The sequence below is a fragment of the Pseudoliparis swirei genome, unplaced genomic scaffold (assembly GCF_029220125.1).
Source record: "Pseudoliparis swirei isolate HS2019 ecotype Mariana Trench unplaced genomic scaffold, NWPU_hadal_v1 hadal_25, whole genome shotgun sequence".
In the NCBI taxonomy this organism is placed as follows: domain Eukaryota; kingdom Metazoa; phylum Chordata; class Actinopteri; order Perciformes; family Liparidae; genus Pseudoliparis; species Pseudoliparis swirei.
The window spans coordinates 347,327-368,336 of record NW_026613261.1 but is presented as its reverse complement, the minus strand read 5'-3'; the positions used below and the strand labels follow the sequence as shown (position 1 = coordinate 368,336).

Below are 21,010 nucleotides of genomic sequence, written 5' to 3'. Positions count from 1 at the left end.
TTATTGTTCAAAGCACTGTTTTTATCAATGAAGATAACATTACATGAATCATAAACACTCTATACATAGTTAATGTGTAGATGACTATTCTCTGGTGTGTAATGAAGTCTCTACAGAGGTGTGTAGAGGCCCATCTCCAGTGTTCTAATGGTACATTGTGTTATCGCCTTCGAAGACTAGCGGAGGGGTATAAAACCCTTGAAAACCCTTTTTACGTGAGCGCAGCTGAAAACAGTTATGCTGCTGAGAGAAGCTATAAAACTGGCCTTCCTTTGAGCCACAAGAAGAACTACATTAATATTTACAATAACAATCATTATTTATAACCTCGTCAACGTCTCGACTAGATTTTATATTCATTTGTCAATTAATTTGATGAATAAATGTGTGAGTTTTCATGGAAAACACGACACTGTCTGTCTAGTGTGTTTTCGGCATGAAGGCGACTGGAACACACCGCCGGTTTGCGTCTGTTTTTGAAGAAGCTGTGGAGCTCTCCCGCCGTGAAGCGTCGCTCTACATCAGATCACATGTGACATGTTGAAGCTTCAGGACACGAGTGGTGACGGGTGAGATCCGATGTGACCGCCGCCCATCGGCGCTCTGCTGGCCGCTCTCGAGCGCGTCCGGCTCCAGTGACGCCGCGTCCTGAAGATGTTTTGACCCATTTAACCAGCCTGTAAAAACGGGGCCGGCCTTTTGAGCTTCACGATTCCCAAAGCGCTCAGAACCGGAGATAAAAGGCGAGCGTCGGAGAGAGAGACGGCCGATCGGGAAGCAGCTGCAGCGCTGTCGCTCTGCTGTAAATGTCACAACAATTGGAGGGAAAGACACGAGACTCTCGCCCGGCTTCCTCTAAATGAGTGTAAACTGTTCGAGGCGGTGAGGAATACCGACATAAATGTCAATATTTATATGTTTTTATGCCCCGTGATGTTTATGTTACGACCAGAAACCCTCGGCGGAGAGGACGGACCTATCTGTCCGTACGCCATGCTGATGAGGCGCTCGTTGACCAGCTTGTCCGTCTGCGGGTTCCTCGGTTGGCGTTTCATGATGTCGCTCTCCGCCGTCTCGTAAGCCAATGAGATGGCTGGAACCTGGCAGGGGGGGGAAAACAGGACGCGTTAACCGTTAATGTAAAGCACAGGTGTCAAACACAAGGCCCGCCACGTCATCTTATGTGGCCCCTGACGACCTGAATGACATGTGATCACCTTTTCTCAATGTGAGAAAAATATCCTATGCTTTTATTTTGAAGGTTTCAAATGAAATGGCTGTATGTTATAATATATAATATATAATATTTATTTTCTTGGGCTTAATGGGTTAATGCACAGGTGTCAAACACAAGGCCCGCCGGCCGAATATTAGAGAAATACTTCTTATGTACAATATTTCTACACTCCAATAATCAAATGCAAAGAGAGTTATTTAACAATAGAGTTTCAGTACCGGCCCTTTAAGAGGCGGCCATGATGCTGATGTGGCCCACGGTGAAACCCCTTTTCCTCCTCCTCCTCCTCCTCCTTCTTCTTCTTCTTCATTTGCTCCTCTTCCTCCTCCTTCTTCTTTTCCTCTTCCTCCTTCTTCTCCTCCTCCTTCTTTTCCTCCTCTTCCTCCTTCTTCTTCTTCTTCTTCTTCACCTTCTTCTTTTCCTCCTCTTCCTTGTTCTTCTTCCTCTTATGTTCCTCCTCTTCCTTCTCCTTCTTCTTCTCCTCCTTCTTCTCTTTTTTATTTTTCTCCTCTTCATCATCTCCTTCTTCTTTTCTACCTCTTCCTTCTTCTTCTTCTTCTTCTTCTTTACACCTCATTCACAGTGTCTCTTCATCGAACACCTTTCCAGACGCCTTTTTGCTTCCCCCCCGCGGGGCGCTGCCCGTCAGCGCTGAGCCTGCAGTTGAACCGATCTGTTAACAAGCTGTTAACAAGCTCCGATGTTTCTAATTATACTCGCGTGCTGAACTATAAACACGCTTTTTAAAAATATTTCAATATTTATTTGGAGGGAGCTTTTTGCTCTTCAAAAGAGACATCCAGCTGTTCACTCCACCGCTAATAAACACGTGAGGAAGTGTTTGAAGGAAAGTGTGATCAGTTTTCTTTTCAATATGCAAAACAGTCGCGCAAACACAGAGCTTTTTAAACGTCAATCGTCACGTCTTTTGAAGAGGAGCGAAGAACGATGAAGAACGATGAAAAGCGATGAAGAGCGATGAAGGGCGATGAAGAACGATGAAGAGCGTCCCTGTGATCGATGACTGATATTTAGTAAACAAAACTACGGTTATGAGCGACGCTAGCGAGCTCTCTAAGAGACGAGAAGCGTTACACGAGGACCGGTTTCAGCCTCTTGTTTCAGCCTCGTGTTTCAGCCTCGTGTTTCAGACTTATGTTTCAGCCTCGTGTTTCAGCTTTGTGTTTCAGCCTCTTGTTTCAGCCTCATGTTTCAGCTTTGTGTTTCAGCCTCATGTTTCAGCCTCATGTTTCAGCTTCGTGTTTCAGCCTCTTGTTTCAGCCTCATGTTTCAGCCTCATGTTTCAGCCTCTTGTTTCAGCCTCTTGTTTCAGCCTCTTGTTTCAGCCTCTTGGTTCAGCCTTTTGTTAAAGCCTCTTGTTTCAGCCTCTTGTTTCAGCCTCATGTTCCATCCTCTTGTTTCAGCCTCATGTTTCAGCCTCACACATGACTGTGTGGCCAGGTTCAGCTCCAACACCATCATCAAGTTTGCGGATGACACAGTGGTGGTGGGCCTGATCTCCGACAACGACGAGAAGGCCTACCTGGAGGAAGTTGCTGATCTGTCACTCTGGTGCCAGGACAACAGCCTCCTCATGAATGTCACCAAACCATGAGGAGCAGTGTGGACTTTAGGAAGGTACAACAACAGACGTTCACCACTGGGGATAAACGGGACTACTGTGGAGAGGGTGAGCGGGTATAACCTGGGAGTCCACATCACCGAGGATCTGACATGGTCAAAACACAGACACTCTGGTGAGAAAGGCAGGCAGCGCCTTCTACCACCTCAGGCAGCTGAGGAAATTTAAAGTTTCCCAGAGGATCCTTCAGTCCTTCTACTCTGAGCTGTAGAGAGCGTCCTGACAGGAAGCATCACAGCCTGGTTTGGCAACTGCTCCGCTCAGGACAGGAAGAGAGAGTAGTGCGTTCGGCTGAGCGCACTATTGGAACTACACTCCCCAGTCCCCACCCTGCAGGACTTGTACACCAGGAGGTGCAGAACCAGAGCCGGCAGGATCATGAAGGATCCTCACCACCCCAACAACAGACTGTTTCAGCTGCTGCGGTCAGCCAGGCGCCTCCGTAGTCACGCTGCAAGAACAGAGAGACTGAGACGGAGTTTCTTTCCTCAGGCCATCAGGACTGTGAACTCCGACCTCACCAGGACCCCACACAGACCCACAACTGCCCCTCTTAGGCACACACACACACACACACACACTTAGTATAAATATTGTACTGTAAATATTGTGTTTTTTATTGTAAATAGTGTACTTATGAGCACATTCCTGCTGAGCATTGCCACCTTCATTTCACTGCACACCCTGTGTGTGTATGTGACAAATAAAACATCTTGAATCTTGAATATTTCAGTCTCATCTTTCAGCCTCATGTTTCAGCCTCATGTTTCTATCTCGTGTTTCATCCTCGTGTTTCATCCTCATGTTTCAGCCTCCTGTTTCCACCTCGTGTTTCAGCCTCATGTTTCTATCTCGTGTTTCAGCCTCATGTTTCAGCCTCATATTTCAGTCTCATGTTTCAGCCTCATGTTTCAGCCTCGTGTTTCAGCCCCTGGTGGCTGATACCAGGACAAATTAAAGGTACAGTAATGAACACGAGTCCTTGTGAATGTATTCATCGTGCTTCTCTCCTCGTGACGGATGGCGCCCTCGGGGGCAGAGCGGCGTGCCAGCGACGCCGTTCCCGGAGACACAATGGAGGACGGCATCTGGAACGGCGGCGCTGTGAAATGTAAATTCGGCGTCGCTCTGCCTTTTGTTTCCGTGGATGTCGGCGGAGCGCCAGGAGCCTCATCGCTCCCACCGGCGGCACGGGAACAAATTAAAACCGATTGTTTTCTGTCGTATTCGACACCGATATGAACCCCAATTTTCCATAATGTCATCGTTAGCCGTGCAGTATGATAACGATTAGCATCAAGTAGAATTAGCCCACGATTAGCTCACCAACAAAGTAAAGATAAATCAGCACCTGAGGAGAAAAGACGCCTAAAAAGACGCTCGCTTTCAAACACTGGGAACCAGCTTCAGGAGATATCTGCACTGTCCCTTTAAAATACCGGTTCGACAGTCTAAAGTTATTAAACGTAACAAATGTAGTTATTTACAAACAAGTTATTTAACGCAACTAACTCAGTTTAATTTATCGTAATAATGTAATTAATAAATGTAACCAACCTAGTTATTTTTCGTAACAAACATTTATTTCCCGGGAAAAACTTAATTATTTAACGTATCAAACGTAGTTATTTAACGTAAAACATTTGGTTATTTACAAACGTAGTTATCAAACGTAATAAACTGATTTATTTCGCGTAACAAACGTAGTTATTTAACGTAACAAATGTAGTTATATCACGTAACAAACTTAGTTATTGAACATAATAATGTAGTGATTTAACGAAACAAACGTAGTTATTTAACGTACACAATTTAGTTATTTACAAACATAGTTATCAAACGTAACAAACATAGTTATTTAACGTAACAAACGTAGTTATTTAACGTAAAAAATTTAGTTATTTACAAATTTAGTTATCAAACGTAACAAACGGATTTATTTCACGTAACAAATGTAGTTATCAAATGTAACAAACGGATTTATTTCACGTAAAAAACGAAGTTATTAACCGTAGTTAGCACCCCCCCCCCCCCAACTCACCATGTCGGTGCCCAGGTCGATGCAGAGGATGGTGACGGTTCCCAGAGGAAGAGGAACACTGAGGCAGATGAAGAGGAGGAAGGGCGAGATCTCCGGGATGTTGCTGGTCAGCGTGTAGGCGATGGACTTCTTCAGGTTGTCGAAGATGAGACGCCCTGCAGGAAAATATCGTTAACACCCAGGAACATATCGTGAAGATGCAGGAACATATCGTTAAGACGCAGGAACATATCGTTAAGACGCAGGAACATATCGTGAAGAAACGGGAACATATCGTGAAGACGCGGGAACATATCGTGAAGACGCGGGAACATATCGTGAAGACGAAGGAACATATCGTGAAGCCGCGGGAACATATCGTGAAGACGCGGGAACATATCGTGAAGACACGGGAACATATCGTGAAGACGAAGGAACATATCGTGAAGCCACGGGAACATATCGTGAAGACGCGGGAACATATCGTGAAGACGCGGGAACATATCGTGAAGACGCGGGAACATATCGTGAAGACGCGGGAACATATCGTGAAGACGCGGGAACATATCGTGAAGACACGGGAACATATCGTGAAGACGCTCCATCCATTTTCTTTCTCTCTCCCCCCCCAAAATAACTCAGTTATTGAACGTAACAAACTCAGTTTAATTTATCGTAATAATGTAGTTATCAAACGTAGTTTTTTTCCGTAACAAACATAAAACACGGAGTCCCCACTTAGTCGCCGTCTCATTCGTCTTTTCCCGCTCAAAACATTGAGACTTGAACGCATCGTACAGCCTCAGCTCATCTTGTCATACCACCTCTAGCCAGAGGGGGCGATGGTGAGTCACTGCGGCATCCAGTCCAATAGTTTTTCATCAACCCTCCATATTCTCTCCCCCCCCACCCCCTCACCCTCCTCCACCCCGGTGACGATGGAGGCGAAGTTGTCGTCCAGCAGGATCATGTCGGCCGCCTGCTTGGACACGTCGGAGCCGGAGATCCCCATGGCAACGCCGATGTCGGCCTTCTTTAGAGCCGGCGAGTCGTTGACGCCGTCGCCCGTCACCGCCACGATCGCCCCCTGCACACACACACACACACACACACACACACACACACGCACACGCACATGCACACACACACACACACACACACACACACACAAGCACACGCACATGCACACACACACACACACACACATACAAAAGTGTCAAGAATAGAAAAATAAGTATGATTTAAGCTTTTTTCTCCGCCTCCCCCCCCCCCCCTCCGTCTTAATAATGTCTTTTCAAAGCAGCTCCGGGGAGATTCAATGACAAATGGACTTGAGATGCCACGCCGAGAGCAGGAAGTACACGTCGGCTAATTTCAACCTTTCACAATAAAGTGCCGCCACACACGGAGGTGAGGAGGAAGAGGAGGAGGAGGAGGAGGAGGAGGAGGAGGCTTGTTCAGGTTTAAAGTCCACAACGTCGTTAATATGCCGGACACAGATATTCAACCGTGAAGTCAGAACACACACACACACACACACACACACAGCCTGTATTCATCCTTTCAAATGCACACAAAGGGTGACACACACTCAGTCAACTGTATTCAGACTTAAATGGCACACACACACACACACATACAAGCACTCATCCACCTACACACACACCTGTATTCAACCATTCCTTCACACTTAAGTGAACAGACACATGCATTTATAGACACTTCATCACACACACACACACACACACAAACGAACAGACACACACACACAAACACTCACACACACATGGTTACATTCATACATAAAAACTAGTGCTGTGAAAAATAACGCGTTAACTCAGTTAATCCAATTACAGGTTTAACTAGTTTTTTTTTTTTTAAACGCATTTAACGCATGCGCAGAATGAGCTTCCAATCCGTCTGTTGTTGGTCGTCGGGACGAAAAAAAAGTCACTTGCAAAATGAGCTTCCAATACACCACTTCAATCTGAACTCTGTCCGCTCTCATGCAGACGGTCTGTTCATCGGTAATGATCCTTCCGCAGGTTCACCTCCGGAAACCTTGTTACGACTTTTACTTCCTGTAGATCAGGGTCTCAACACGTCGATCGCGACCTGCCAGTCGATCGCGGCGTAGTGTCGGTAGATCAATGACATTAAAGAGATTGGCCCGCCCCCTGACATGTTCTCTAGAGCACGTCTTTGTTCTTTTATTAAACTAAACGTCTGTTGTTGATCGTATCTCCACAGCAGCATGTCATCTCTGTCTCTTCGCGTTGCGTTAACACTTATCGATCTCCGTCTCGCGCCACAGAGCTCCGTGCGCGCGCATCGGACCGAGCAAAAAAGTCACTTGTCAATCTGTCCACCTTTAGATTGTATCATGGTGGAGTTAATGGTTGACAAACAAGAGAAACATGCTCTGTTTAACCCTCCTGTTACCTTTACATTTACTTAACATATTTTACCTCGGGGTCAATTTGACCCCAGCAATTAAAACCTCAGAAAATTATTAGAATTAATATTGTTTCCCAAGTTTAAGTGTGAGGTACTTTATGTTTGTTTGTTGACTACCTAAATAGCCCTTTAAATAAAAAAAAAGTTGATATTTCTGATATGTTTGACACAGTGAAAAAGCCTGGGGTCAAATTGACCCCAAAGAACACCGACATTAAACATTGAATGGGGTCAAATTGACCCGAAGGTAACAGGAGGGTTAAACATTCTGTTTAGGATGAAGATGTATTAATGTTCCATATGGAAGAAAACTGCTAAATAACTGCTGAGTTGCAGCACCATTGTATAGAAGAATGTATAAATGTATATATCCGTCTTTTGTCATAAATCTCTATGTTCTCACAAAATATACCGAGAATATCGGTAATATGTGATTAATCATGATTAATCCACAAAAACCTGTGATTAACCCGATTAAAATTTTTAATCGTTTCACAGCCCTAATAAAAACACGTACAATGCTAATCAGCTGGACGCTCTCAAACACACACACACACACACACACCTGTCTCTGGCAGCCCCCCCCCCACACACACACACACACACACACACCTGTCTCTGGCAGCCCCCCCCCCCCACACACACACCTGTCTCTGGCAGCCCCCCCACACACACACCTGTCTCTGGCAGCCCCCCCCCCCCCACACACACACACCTGTCTCTGGCAGCCCCCCCCCCCCACACACACACACCTGTCTCTGGCAGCCCCCCCCCACACACACACACACCAGTCTCTGCAGCCCCCCCACACACACACCTGTCTCTGGCAGCCCCCCACCCACACACACACCTGTCTCTGGCAGCCCTCCACGATGATGAGCTTCTGCTGCGGTGACGTTCGTGCGAACACGATCTCCGTGTGGTTCCTCAGGAGGTCGTCCAGGTCCTCGGGGTTCATGTCCTTCAGGTCAGAGCCGTGCACCACGCACGCCTTGGCATCCCTGGGACACACACACACACACACAAACACACACACACACACGCACACAAACACACACACAGTAAGGAGTCAGTGACATCGGGATCGTTGTTCAAAAGAGAGTTCTTGTTTTCTCCTCAAGTGTGTTTTTCCCACACACACTGACACACACACTGACACACACACACACTGACACACACACTGACACACACACACACACACACACACACACACACACACACACACACACTGACACACACACACACACACACTGACACACACACACACACACTGGCACACATACACACACACCTGGGGTCGACCTGGCTCAGCGGGACGTTGAGCCGCTCGGCGATGTCCTCCACCGTCTCCGTGCCCTCGGAGATGATGCCCACGCTTTTGGCGATGGCCTTGGCCGTGATGGGGTGGTCGCCCGTCACCATGATCACCTGAGGGACACACAGGGTACCACGTAGCATCACCACGTAGCATCACCACGTAGCATCACCACGTAGCGTCACCACGTAGCATCACCACGTAGCATCACCACGTAGCATCACCACGTAGCATCACCGCATCACCACGTAGCATCACCACGTAGCATCACCGCGTAGCATCACCATGTAGCATCACCGCATAGCATCACCACGTAGCATCACCACGTAGCATCACCACGTAGCATCACCACGTAGCATCACCACGTAGCATCACCACATCACCAAGCATCACCACGTAGCATCACCACGTAGCATCACCACGTAGCATCACCACGTAGCATCACCACGTAGCATCACCACGTAGCATCACCACGTAGCATCACCACGTAGCATCACCACATAGCATCACCATGTAGCATCACCGCATAGCATCACCACGTATCATCACCACATAGCGTCACCACATAGCATCACAGCGTAGCATCACCATGTAGCATCACCATGTAGCATCACCACGTAGCATCACCATGTAGCATCACCATGTAGCATCACCATGTGGCATCACCACATAGCATCACCACGTAGCGTCACCACGTAGCGTCACCATGTAGCGTCACCATGTAGCATCACCACGTAGCGTCACCACGTAGCATCACCATGTAGCATCACCACGTAGCATCACCACGTAGCGTCACCACGTAGCGTCACCACGTAGCATCACCATGTAGCATCACCACGTAGCATCACCACGTAGCGTCACCACGTAGCATCACCACGTAGCATCACCACGTAGCGTCACCACGTAGCGTCACCACGTAGCATCACCATGTAGCATCACCACGTAGCATCACCACGTAGCGTCACCACGCGTAGCATCACCACGTAGCATCACCACGTAGCGTCACCACGTAGCGTCACCACGTAGCATCACCATGTAGCATCACCACGTAGCATCACCACGTAGCGTCACCACCAGTGGCGGTCGTCCATAGGGAAGCTAGGGCCGCCTCTTAAAATTTGGAGATGAAAAAAAAAGAAGAAGAAAAAAAAAAATTTCTGTCAAAAAACATTATATGCCAAATCATTTAAATAGTAAATATACCGTGTTGACGCGCTAAATGTGTGTGGGAGACCGTAAGCCCCTGTCAACAACCACTTAAGTTATGTGAAAAATATAATATATCGCCATTATCACGGAGAAGCCCTCCCTTTTCGAGGCTGGTCTAACGTGTGTACGGCATCATACAACATTTCAGTCGTTTTGGCAATGACCGGCTTCACATTGGCGGATGAAACTGAATCTTGGGGCGCACAAAATGTGCGACGCTGATTGGATTATTCGCAGATCAGAGACCCGTATGTTCCTCAGCCCATAGAGCAGTGTTGCCAGGTCCGCGGTTTTCCTGCGGAATCGGGCCACTTTTGAAGTGTTCATGGGTTGAATTTTTTGTCCTTGGTTCGGGTAGACCTATTTTGCATGCAAATTACATGAATATCTTGAAATAAAAATCCATATTTAAAATGAAATAATTTATTCATACCCAAATCCTACCAAACTGACTCCAGATCAGCACGTACACACATTTTATTTATGATAATATACTGTATCTAATTACACAAGGCCATTTTAGGACCTAGGTGAAATAACTTGAGGGAGAACTGCTTTTAATGCTGGCAAACTAAACATATGTTGTTACTTTGTAGATATTACAATATATTTGACAATGATAGCAATGCTGTTGAACTTTAAAAGCAGTGTATATGGTTTGGCACGGGCATATTTTGAGTTCTGATATTGGGCTGGTTTTTGGGCTGGTTGTCACACAGACCTGGCAACCCTGCTGCCCAGAGCTCCAAAGGAACGCGAGCAACATAGCTAGCAGAAGCTTTGTTAGTATGGCGTATGGCGACTGAAAACTCTGGTATCTCTACACCAAACACCTTTCAATCGACGGTCAGATATTGACAAGAAGAGGCTGAAAGAGTTGGGACCAACATCCGGATAAAAATTGTGCAGCAAAGCGCTGACCCGGGAGGAGGACGTACACCGGAGGTTCTCCTCAAGCCGATATGCTAACCGGAGCTGGTTAGCTGAATGCTCCATGAGTAATTCGTTTTTGTTTCCCTGTCTGTTTTCCAAAGTCCTGGGACGGAAACTCTCTGGACTACAACGGGTGAGGGATCTACAGAGCTTCAGACAAGTGTAAAGCACGAATCTTGCGAAGTTATCTAGCTAAGAACATGGAGCTAACTCGCTAACAGCATGAAGCTAACCCTGTTTGCAGACCGAACTGGCATCGAAAACACAACGAAGAAGTTCTGAAAAACAGACACATTCCCTCCAGAATAATGAAACAGGCTGGTTACAGACATGATTGACTTTAACCAGAGTTATTGAGAAGTTTGACCACTTTAAAGAGAGGCTACTTTTCTTTACATATAGTGGGTCTACTCTGTCAAACAGTTAGAAATGCACTCTGTCATTTCTTGTTTTCAATGTATTGTATTTTATTTTTGTTTGTTGTTCAACGATATTATTGAGTGTTTGTGAATTTTATTTTAATGAGCTATTTTTATTTAGCGTTATTTTTACAAATCTGTTTCCTGCGGAAATTGCTTTCCATCTGTTGCACTTCCTGCTCCTGAGTCCGTCTTTCCGTCACAATGGTTTTATATTGCCGAAGGTGAGTTGAGTGACAAACGATTTTGCACTATTTTGGCTATATTCTTTAATAAAAAGTAATCGTTTATGTTACATACAGTAATGGAATGTTAATACGATCCCGGCGTCCAGCTGTCGTGTCATTTAGACTGTCAAAATATACGTTTGGTGGCGGTTTCATTGAGCCACTTTCTAGCTCATGTAGTTATTTATTTTGTCCATTAGCGGTCTCTGTTTTCTCCTTGTATGTTACATGTCATGGTTTTTGATGAGAATTGTTATTATTTAGATTTAATGTGGTCCTGTCTTCCATGGACAATGGTTTTTTATTGCTGAGGGAAGTGGAAGTGCAGAGACAAATCAGAAGGCAAATGTGTGTGTTCTGTTGTCTTCTGCAGAATAAATAAGTGCTGGGAAAATCCACCATCTGAGCCGACTTCTTCCATGCCCGTTCCACATCAGTTACATCTGCTCTGAACCTCTTTCATGTGAGGGTGAAACTCTTTTATTTTGCAAACCTCTGAAACCCAACCCAATGTTCCTTAAAGCTGCTCTGAACCTCTCATGCCCAAAGTTACAGTGTGTTGATAGTTGTTGTTGGACAGTGTTGAGCACGCTGTGTTCTTGAAATAAAGCTTTGTTTTTTACAATATTCTACTCAAAACCTCTCTTCTTCTCATTGTTGAGTGATATTTAAACCACGTCGCCCAACTGCGCCCCCCCCCAAAAAAAATGTCACTAGCCGCCACTGGTCACCACGTAGCGTCACCACGTAGCGTCACCACGTAGCATCACCACGTAGCATCACCACTTAGCGTCACCATGTAGCGTCACCACATAGCATCACCACGTAGCGTCACCACGTAGCATCACCACGTAGCATCACCACGAAGCGTCACCACATAGCATCACCACGTAGCATCACCACGTAGCGTCACCACGTAGCGTCACCACGTAGCATCACCACGTAGCATCACCACGTAGCATCACCACGTAGCGTCACCACATAGCATCACCACGTAGCATCACCACGTAGCATCACCACGTAGCATCACCACGTAGCGTCACCACGTAGCATCACCACGTAGAGACAGTCTATATGTAGTTTATATAGAAATCATTTCTGATATGTTTAAAGCTTTTTTATTATTATGTTGATTTATTTTTTGGGAGGTGTTATGACTTGATGTAATTTGGCTGGACGGCCTCATTAATACAGGTGCACCTGCCCCACACACACACACACATGCACACACACACACACACACACACACACACCCCTCCCCCTTCTGTGTGCGGCAAACTCCTCTCTGTGAAAATGCTACGTTTAAAAAGCTAATCACCAATATATATATATATATATATATATATACAGTCGTATGCAAAAGTTTGGGCACCCCTGATAATCTCCATTACTTTCATCTATAAATTGTTGGGCGTTTGGATCAGGAAATTCTTTGTCATATATATAATACTTCATGGACACAGTGATATTTTAGCAGTGAAATAAGGTTTATTTGATAAACAGAAAATATGCCATTTGCATCATAAGAGAATTAGACAGGTGCATACATTTGGGCACCCCAACAGAAAAATCACATTAATATTTAGTCGAGCCTCCTTTTGCAGAAACAACCTCTAGAGGCTCTTCTGGCCTCTGATGAGGGTCTTCTGGATGAAGGTATTTTGGACCGTTCTTCCTTACAATACATCTCAGTTCAGGAAGGTGTGATGGTGCCAGCGTGGACAGCCCGCTTCAAGTCACCCCAGAGATTTTAAATTATATTCCAGTCTGGCGACTGGGACGGCCGTTCCAGAACATTGGAGTTGTTCCTCTGCATAAATGCCTCCGTGGATTTGGAGCGATGTTTCGGGTCGTTGTCCTGCTGGAACACAACTCCCCCTAACTTCAGCTTTGTTACACATTCGAGAACATTATTGTCAAGAATATGCTGGTACTGAGTTGAATCCATGCGACCCTCAACTTTAACTCGATTCCCAGTACCTGCACAGCCCCACAGCCCCACAGCATGATGGACCCCCCACATGTGACTGTGGGCAGCGAGTGTTTCTCTAGGACTGCTGTGTCCTGTTCCTCCATGGTAACGCCTCTTGTTGACCAAAGAGCTCGAGCTCTGTCTCCTCAGTCCACAGCACGTTGTTTGTCTGGCTTGTTCAGATGTCGTTTTGCAGACCTCAAGCGAGCCTGTTGGTGGCGTGTGCAGAAAAGGCTTCTCCCGCATCCCTCTCCCATCCAGCTGTTCTCTGAGCACAGTGACACCATCAAGATGACCTTGCAGGTCTTTGGAGGTGGTCTGAGGGTTGTCCTTGACCATTCTGACCATTCTTCGCCTTTGCCTCTCCCATATTTTTCTTGGCCTGCCACTTCTGGCCTGAACAAGAACTGTGCCTGTTGCCTTCCATTTCTTAATAACATTCCTCACAGTGGAAACTGATAGCTGAAACCTCCGGGATAACTTCTTGTAGCCTTCCCCTAAACCATCCTGCTGGACAGTCTTTGTCTTTAGATCATTCAATAGCTGTTTGATGCCCCATGTTGCCACTGTTCAGAGGAGAATCAAAGAGAAGCACAACTTGCAATTGGCTCCCTTAAATACCTTTTCTAATGATTGGATGCACCTTTCTATGGAATTGAAGGCGTAACGAGTTAATCAGACTAATTATGTGTTGCAGTTAATCAGCATTTAGTAGGTACAGGTATTCAAATCAACAAAATGATAAGGGTGCCCAAACTTTTGCATAGCCTATTTTTCACATTTGATTTAATTTCACACAACTAAATACTGCTACACTAAATATCTTTGTCTGGAAAACACCCCAGCACTCAGTGTTAACTAGAAAATGAATATTACACAACTGTGATCTTTTTTTTGTGAAGACAGAGTAAATTATCATGCAGCCTCAGAGGGGTGCCTAAACTTTTGCATACGACTGTATATATATATATATATATATATATATATATATTTATATATTTATATTTATGCATTGGAGCAGAATATTTAGTTCTTCAAAAAAAAGTGGGATGATTAATTGTGTCTTCCTTCAATAAACTCTGGACTCTGGAATACTACAAATCTGTAACACTAATATTATTGAGTCTGATTTGTATCTGCAGCGATGCAGAAATATCATTTTAGAAGAAGAGGGGAAGTAATTAGTGATGTTCAGTGTCCTCTCCATCGAGAAGTGTGTGTGTGTGTGTGTGTGTGTGTGTGTGTGTGTGTGTGTGTGTGTGTGTGTGTGTGTGTGTGTGTGTGTGTGTGTGTGTGTGTCGCCAGAGGCAGTTTAATTCAATAATTAGCATTGAAAAATACTCTTAAAATCACATCAACCACTTAAAAAGTTTAGTTTTGTGTTTAGGTGTTTATTATATAGATATATACATTATATATACATAAATATACATGCATATATATGTACAAACACAGTATACATATACAGTATATATATATATGTATAGATATACATATATATATACATATATATGTATGTGTATGTATATTGTACATATATGTATATATTTTTTTATATATATATACATATATATGTGTATATATGTGTGTATATTTATATATATGTATGTGGATATATATATACTGTATATATATTTATAAAGATATATATGTATATATATGTATATATATTTATATATATATGTATATATATATATTTATATACATATATATATTCTTATATATAAATAACCCATATCCATGTTGCCCTTTCTTCTACCCACATGTCTATAACTATAAATGTATTTTCATATGTTTTATATTTGTTTCTTGTATAATCACCTAAGTTATGAAAGTAAATCAGAGTAAACTCCCCCGCGCAGCGCGTGCCCGTACCTTGATGCCGGCGGAGCGGCACTTGCCCACGGCGTCGGGCACGGCGGCGCGCGGCGGGTCGATCATGGAGATGAGGCCCAGGAAGCACAGCTGCTCCGTGGGGAAGTTGGTCTCGTCGCTGTCGAAGGGGAAACCTCGCGGGAACTGGGCGGGCGGCAGGCTGAGGTGGCAGAAGCCTGCAAGACAGAGACCAGGGATCAGACACCGCGAGGTGGTCCACGAGGAAGGAACCCAACTCCTTAAGGGAGGGGGATTAAGTCCATACAGAGACACACACACACACACACACACACACATTAACACACACACAGGTCTAACAGAAATGTAAACCACCACATGTATTAATTCATGATCCGCAGCCATCATAATAATAATGATGATAATAATTATGATGATAGCATCTTGTGTTTCCTCCTCCTCCTCATCATCATCATCAACATCATCCTCCTCATCATCATCATCAACATCATCCTCATCAACATCACACGAGGCCTGACTGGGATTGAATAATTAACAATAATTTCACTCCAATAAATTTGCATTATTCCACATCACTGACACCAACAAAAACAGGATATATATAAATGTATATATATATGTATATATATATATAAAAATATATAGACATTATATATATAAATTGTTTTATTTGTATATATAATATACACATATAGATATATTTTGATATATATATATAAAGGGCCACAGATATTATTTCTGTATATACATATATTAATATATATATATATATATATAGAAATATCACCTGTGGCCCTTATTATTATTATTATTATTATAAGTATTATTATTATTATTATTATTCCTGAAGGTGCCCGCTACCTTTTTCCTCCGTTGTTGTGAATCGATGACATTTAAAAAATAAAAATATAAAAAGTGTGCATGCCGATCACTTTGGAGATATTAAGATATAAAGCCTGAACTCCGGGCGACGCTCTGGCATTTTACCTTTATTATTATTTAATTTAATATTTGAGTTCGCTCTGATTTGAATGCCATCGAATTAAAGAGACACACACATCACCAACAAGGAGACGCGTCAGGAAAGAGGAGAGGAGAGGAGGAGAGGAAGGAAGAGGAGAGGAGGAGGAGGAGGAGGAAGGAAGAGGAGAGGAGGAGGAAGGATGAGGGGGAAGGAAAAGGGAGGAGGAGAGGAGGAGAAGAAGAATAAATCAAAGCCCCCCCCCCCCCTCTTAAAGGTACAGGAGCCCATTACCCAGCACTCTCTCTCCCAGTCCTCCCAGCTCCATGTAGGCCGTCTGGAACGCCTCCTTCCAGCTGGCGTCCATCGCCTGCTCCTGGCCCTGGATCATGATGCTGCTGCACCTGAACACACCTCCATCATGATGCTGCTGCACCTGAACACACCTCCATCATGATGCTGCTGCACCTGAACACACCTCCATCATGATGCTGCTGCACCTGAACACACCTCCATCATGATGCTGCTGCACCTGAACACACCTTCATCATGATGCTGCTGCACCTGAACACACCTCCATCATGATGCTGCTGCACCTGAACACACCTCCATCATCATGATGCTGCTGCACCTGAACACACCTTCATCATCATGATGCTGCTGCACCTGAACACACCTCCATCATGATGCTGCTGCACCTGAACACACCTTCATCATCATGATGCTGCTGCACCTGAACACACCTCCATCATGATGCTGCTGCACCTGAACACACCTTCATCATCATGATGCTGCTGCACCTGAACACACCTTCATGATGCTGCTGCACCTGAACACACCTTCATCATCATGATGCTGCTGCATCTGAACACACCTTCATCATCATGATGCTGCTGCACCTGAACACACCTCCATCATGATGCTGCTGCACCTGAACACACCTCCATCATCATGATGCTGCTGCACCTGAACACACCTTCATCATCATGATGCTGCTGCACCTGAACACACCTTCATCATGATGCTGCTGCACCTGAACACACCTCCATCATGATGCTGCTGCACCTGAACACACCTTCATCATCATGATGCTGCTGCACCTGAACACACCTTCATCATCATGATGCTGCTGCACCTGAACACACCTTCATCATCATGATGCTGCTGCACCTGAACACACCTTCATCATCATGATGCTGCACCTGAACACACCTTCATCGTCATGATGCTGCTGCACCTGAACACACCTTCATCATCATGATGCTGCTGCACCTGAACACACCTTCATCATCATGATGCTGCTGCACCGGAACACACCTTCATCATCATGATGCTGATGCACCTGAACACACCTTCATCATCATGATGCTGCTGTACCTGAACACACCTTCATCATCATGATGCTGCTGCACCTGAACACACCTTCATCATCATGATGCTGCTGCACCTGAACACACCTTCATCATCATGATGCTGCTGCACCTGAACACACCTTCATCATCATGATGCTGCTGCACCTGAACACACCTTCATCATCATGATGCTGCTGTACCTGAACACACCTTCATCATCATGATGCTGCTGTACCTGAACACACCTTCATCATCATGATGCTGCTGCACCTGAACACACCTTCATCATCATGATGCTGCACCTGAACACACCTTCATCATCATGATGCTGCTGCACCTGAACACACATTCATCATCATGATGCTGATGTACCTGAACACACCTTCATCATCATGATGCTGCTGCACCTGAACACACCTTCATCATGATGCTGCTGCCCCTGAACACACCTTCATCATCATGATGCTGCACCTGAACACACCTTCATCATCATGATGCTGCTGCACCTGAACACACCTTCATCATCATGATGCTGCTGTACCCGAACACACCTTCATCATCATGATGCTGCTGTACCTGAACACACCTTCATCATCATGATGCTGCTGCATCTGAACACACATTCATCATCATGATGCTGCACCTGAACACACCTTCATCATCATGATGCTGCTGTACCTGAACACACCTTCATCATCATGATGCTGCTGCATCTGAACACACCTTCATCATCATGATGCTGCACCTGAACACACATTCATCATCATGATGCTGATGTACCTGAACACACCTTCATCATCATGATGCTGCTGCACCTGAACACACCTTCATCATGATGCTGCTGCCCCTGAACACACCTTCATCATCATGATGCTGCACCTGAACACACCTTCATCATCATGATGCTGCTGTACCCGAACACACCTTCATCATCATGATGCTGCTGTACCTGAACACACCTTCATCATCATGATGCTGCTGCATCTGAACACACCTTCATCATCATGATGCTGCACCTGAACACACCTTCATCATCATGATGCTGCTGCACCTGAACACACCTTTATCATCATGATGCTGCTGCACCTGAACACACCTTTATTAATACTTTATGCCCCCCCCCCCCCTCGCTGTGTTCCTCTGATCCTCCTGAAAGGTCACTCTTCTAGTGTAATTGTTTTAAAGGTGATGTGGGGCGGCGTGGGGACTACTTCCTGCGGCGGAGTGATCCGCCGTGTTCCTGGGATGATGGGACCTGTTTTTCCTCGATGGACGACATCGTTTATAATCGATTTTTGAGACGTTTTCTCTTCTTTTTTTGGGACCACAAACACTGTATAAGAAAATATACATGGGGGGGAGGGGGAGGAGGAGGGAGGGGGTGAGAGGGGGAGGAGGAGGAGTAGGGAGGGGGAGGGGGGGAGGAGGGTCTATTGGTTGACCAACCTGTCCAGGATCCTCTCCGGCGCTCCCTTCATCACCAGAACGTGAGCGGAAGGATTGTCCTCCGCCTCGTGGACGGAGAGCTTCAAATAAATAAATATATAAATAAGTATAAATGAATAAATATATAAATATATATATAGTACAAAAATAACAAGTATTTCGTTGTGAGTCACGTTTCAATGTTGAAGGAGAATTCGATCTCACATGTTTTCCTGTGGTTTTACACCTTTCACACACACACACACACACACACACACACACACACACACAGCTACACACACACACACAGCTACACACACACACAGCTACACACACACAGCTACAGACACACAGCCACACACACACACACAGCTACACACACAGCTACACACACACACACACAGCTACACACACACAGCCACACACACACACACAGCTACCCACACACAAACACACAGCTACACACACACACACACAGCTACACACACACACACACTCCCCCAGGTCATTTGTATCAGAGGCGCAGCATATCTAATCTCGTAGAACCAGAACTAAATTGCTTATTTTGTTGCTGGTGTTTATTTGATCGACTGCGGTGAAGATTCATACTTTATAAATGTTCTATTCTGTATATACGCTCATATATATATATATATATACATATATATATGAGCGTATATATGTATATATATGAGCGTGTGCATATATATATATATATAAGATATACAGGACTGTCTCAGAAAATTAGAATATTGTGATAAAGTTCTTTATTTTCTGTAATGCAATTAAAAAAACAAAAATGTCATGCATTCTGGATTCATTACAAATCAACTGAAATATTGCAAGCCTTTTATTCTTTTAATATTGCTGATTATGGCTTACAGCTTAAGAAAACTCTAAAATCCTATCTCATAAAATTTGAATATTTCCTCAGACCAAGTAAAAAAAAGATTTATAACAGCAAAACAAAATCAAACATTTGAAAATGTGTTTCCAGGTGTTTCGAGTTAATTAGACGATTCAAGTGATTTGTTTAATACCCTACTAGTATACTTTTTCATGATATTCTAATATTTAGAAATAGGATATTTGAGTTTTCTTAAGCTGTAAGCCATAATCAGCAATATTAAAAGAATAAAAGGCTTGCAATATTTCAGTTGATTTGTAATGAATCCAGAATGCATGACATTTTTGTTTTTTTAATTGCATTACAGAAAATAAAGAACTTTATCACAATATTCTAATTTTCTGAGACAGTCCTGTATGTATACACAGTCATATAGACAGGGTTCGCTCTAAAATATGTATATATTTTTTAATCCCCCCAATAATATAATAAAATTAAAATTTGAAATATATAAACAATATATTTATGGATAAAGCTAAATGAAAAAGTTTAAAAGAGATACCTTAAATATATATAATATATATATAATATATATACATATATATAGTTATATATAATAGATATATATATATATTATATAATATATATATAGCTATTATACATATGTATATATATAGATATGTATATAATATATATATATATGTATATATATAATATATATGTATATATAATATATATGTATATAAAGTTATGTATATATATATAATATATATATACTGTACATATATATATATAATATATATATGTATACATGTATATATATGTATATATATATATGTATATATAGTTATGTATATAGAGAGTCTGTGTTACCTGGTACTTGTTGGTGGAGTTGAAGGGGATCTCCGTGACTTTGGGGTTTCTGCTCCTCATCTCACGGACGCTCCCACAGGTCAGCTCCACGCACTTCAACAGGGCCGACTCAGAGGCGTCGCCCGCCGTCTCCCTCTACAGACAGGCACAGACACATGGGCACAGACACATGAGTACAGACACATGATCACAGACACATGAGTACAGACACATGATCACAGACACATGATCACATACACATGAGTACAGATACATGGGCACAGACAC

The 21,010-nt window shown here is 43.9% G+C and overlaps 1 protein-coding gene across 1 annotated transcript in view; it reads right to left on the bottom strand.

Annotated features, from left to right (window-relative positions):
* The window catches only part of atp1a2a (ATPase Na+/K+ transporting subunit alpha 2a), a 61,744-nt gene that overhangs the window by 5,408 nt on the left and 35,326 nt on the right, over nt 1-21,010 (bottom strand). The window contains exons 11-19 of the mRNA XM_056410484.1: nt 20,744-20,878; nt 19,045-19,124; nt 16,541-16,650; nt 15,307-15,482; nt 8,648-8,784; nt 8,207-8,357; nt 5,818-5,986; nt 4,921-5,075; nt 977-1,100 (exon numbers count right to left, since the gene is read on the bottom strand). Of these exons, the coding sequence (XP_056266459.1) occupies nt 977-1,100; nt 4,921-5,075; nt 5,818-5,986; nt 8,207-8,357; nt 8,648-8,784; nt 15,307-15,482; nt 16,541-16,650; nt 19,045-19,124; nt 20,744-20,878 (1,237 nt within the window). The remainder of the gene's footprint in view (nt 1-976; nt 1,101-4,920; nt 5,076-5,817; nt 5,987-8,206; nt 8,358-8,647; nt 8,785-15,306; nt 15,483-16,540; nt 16,651-19,044; nt 19,125-20,743; nt 20,879-21,010) is intronic.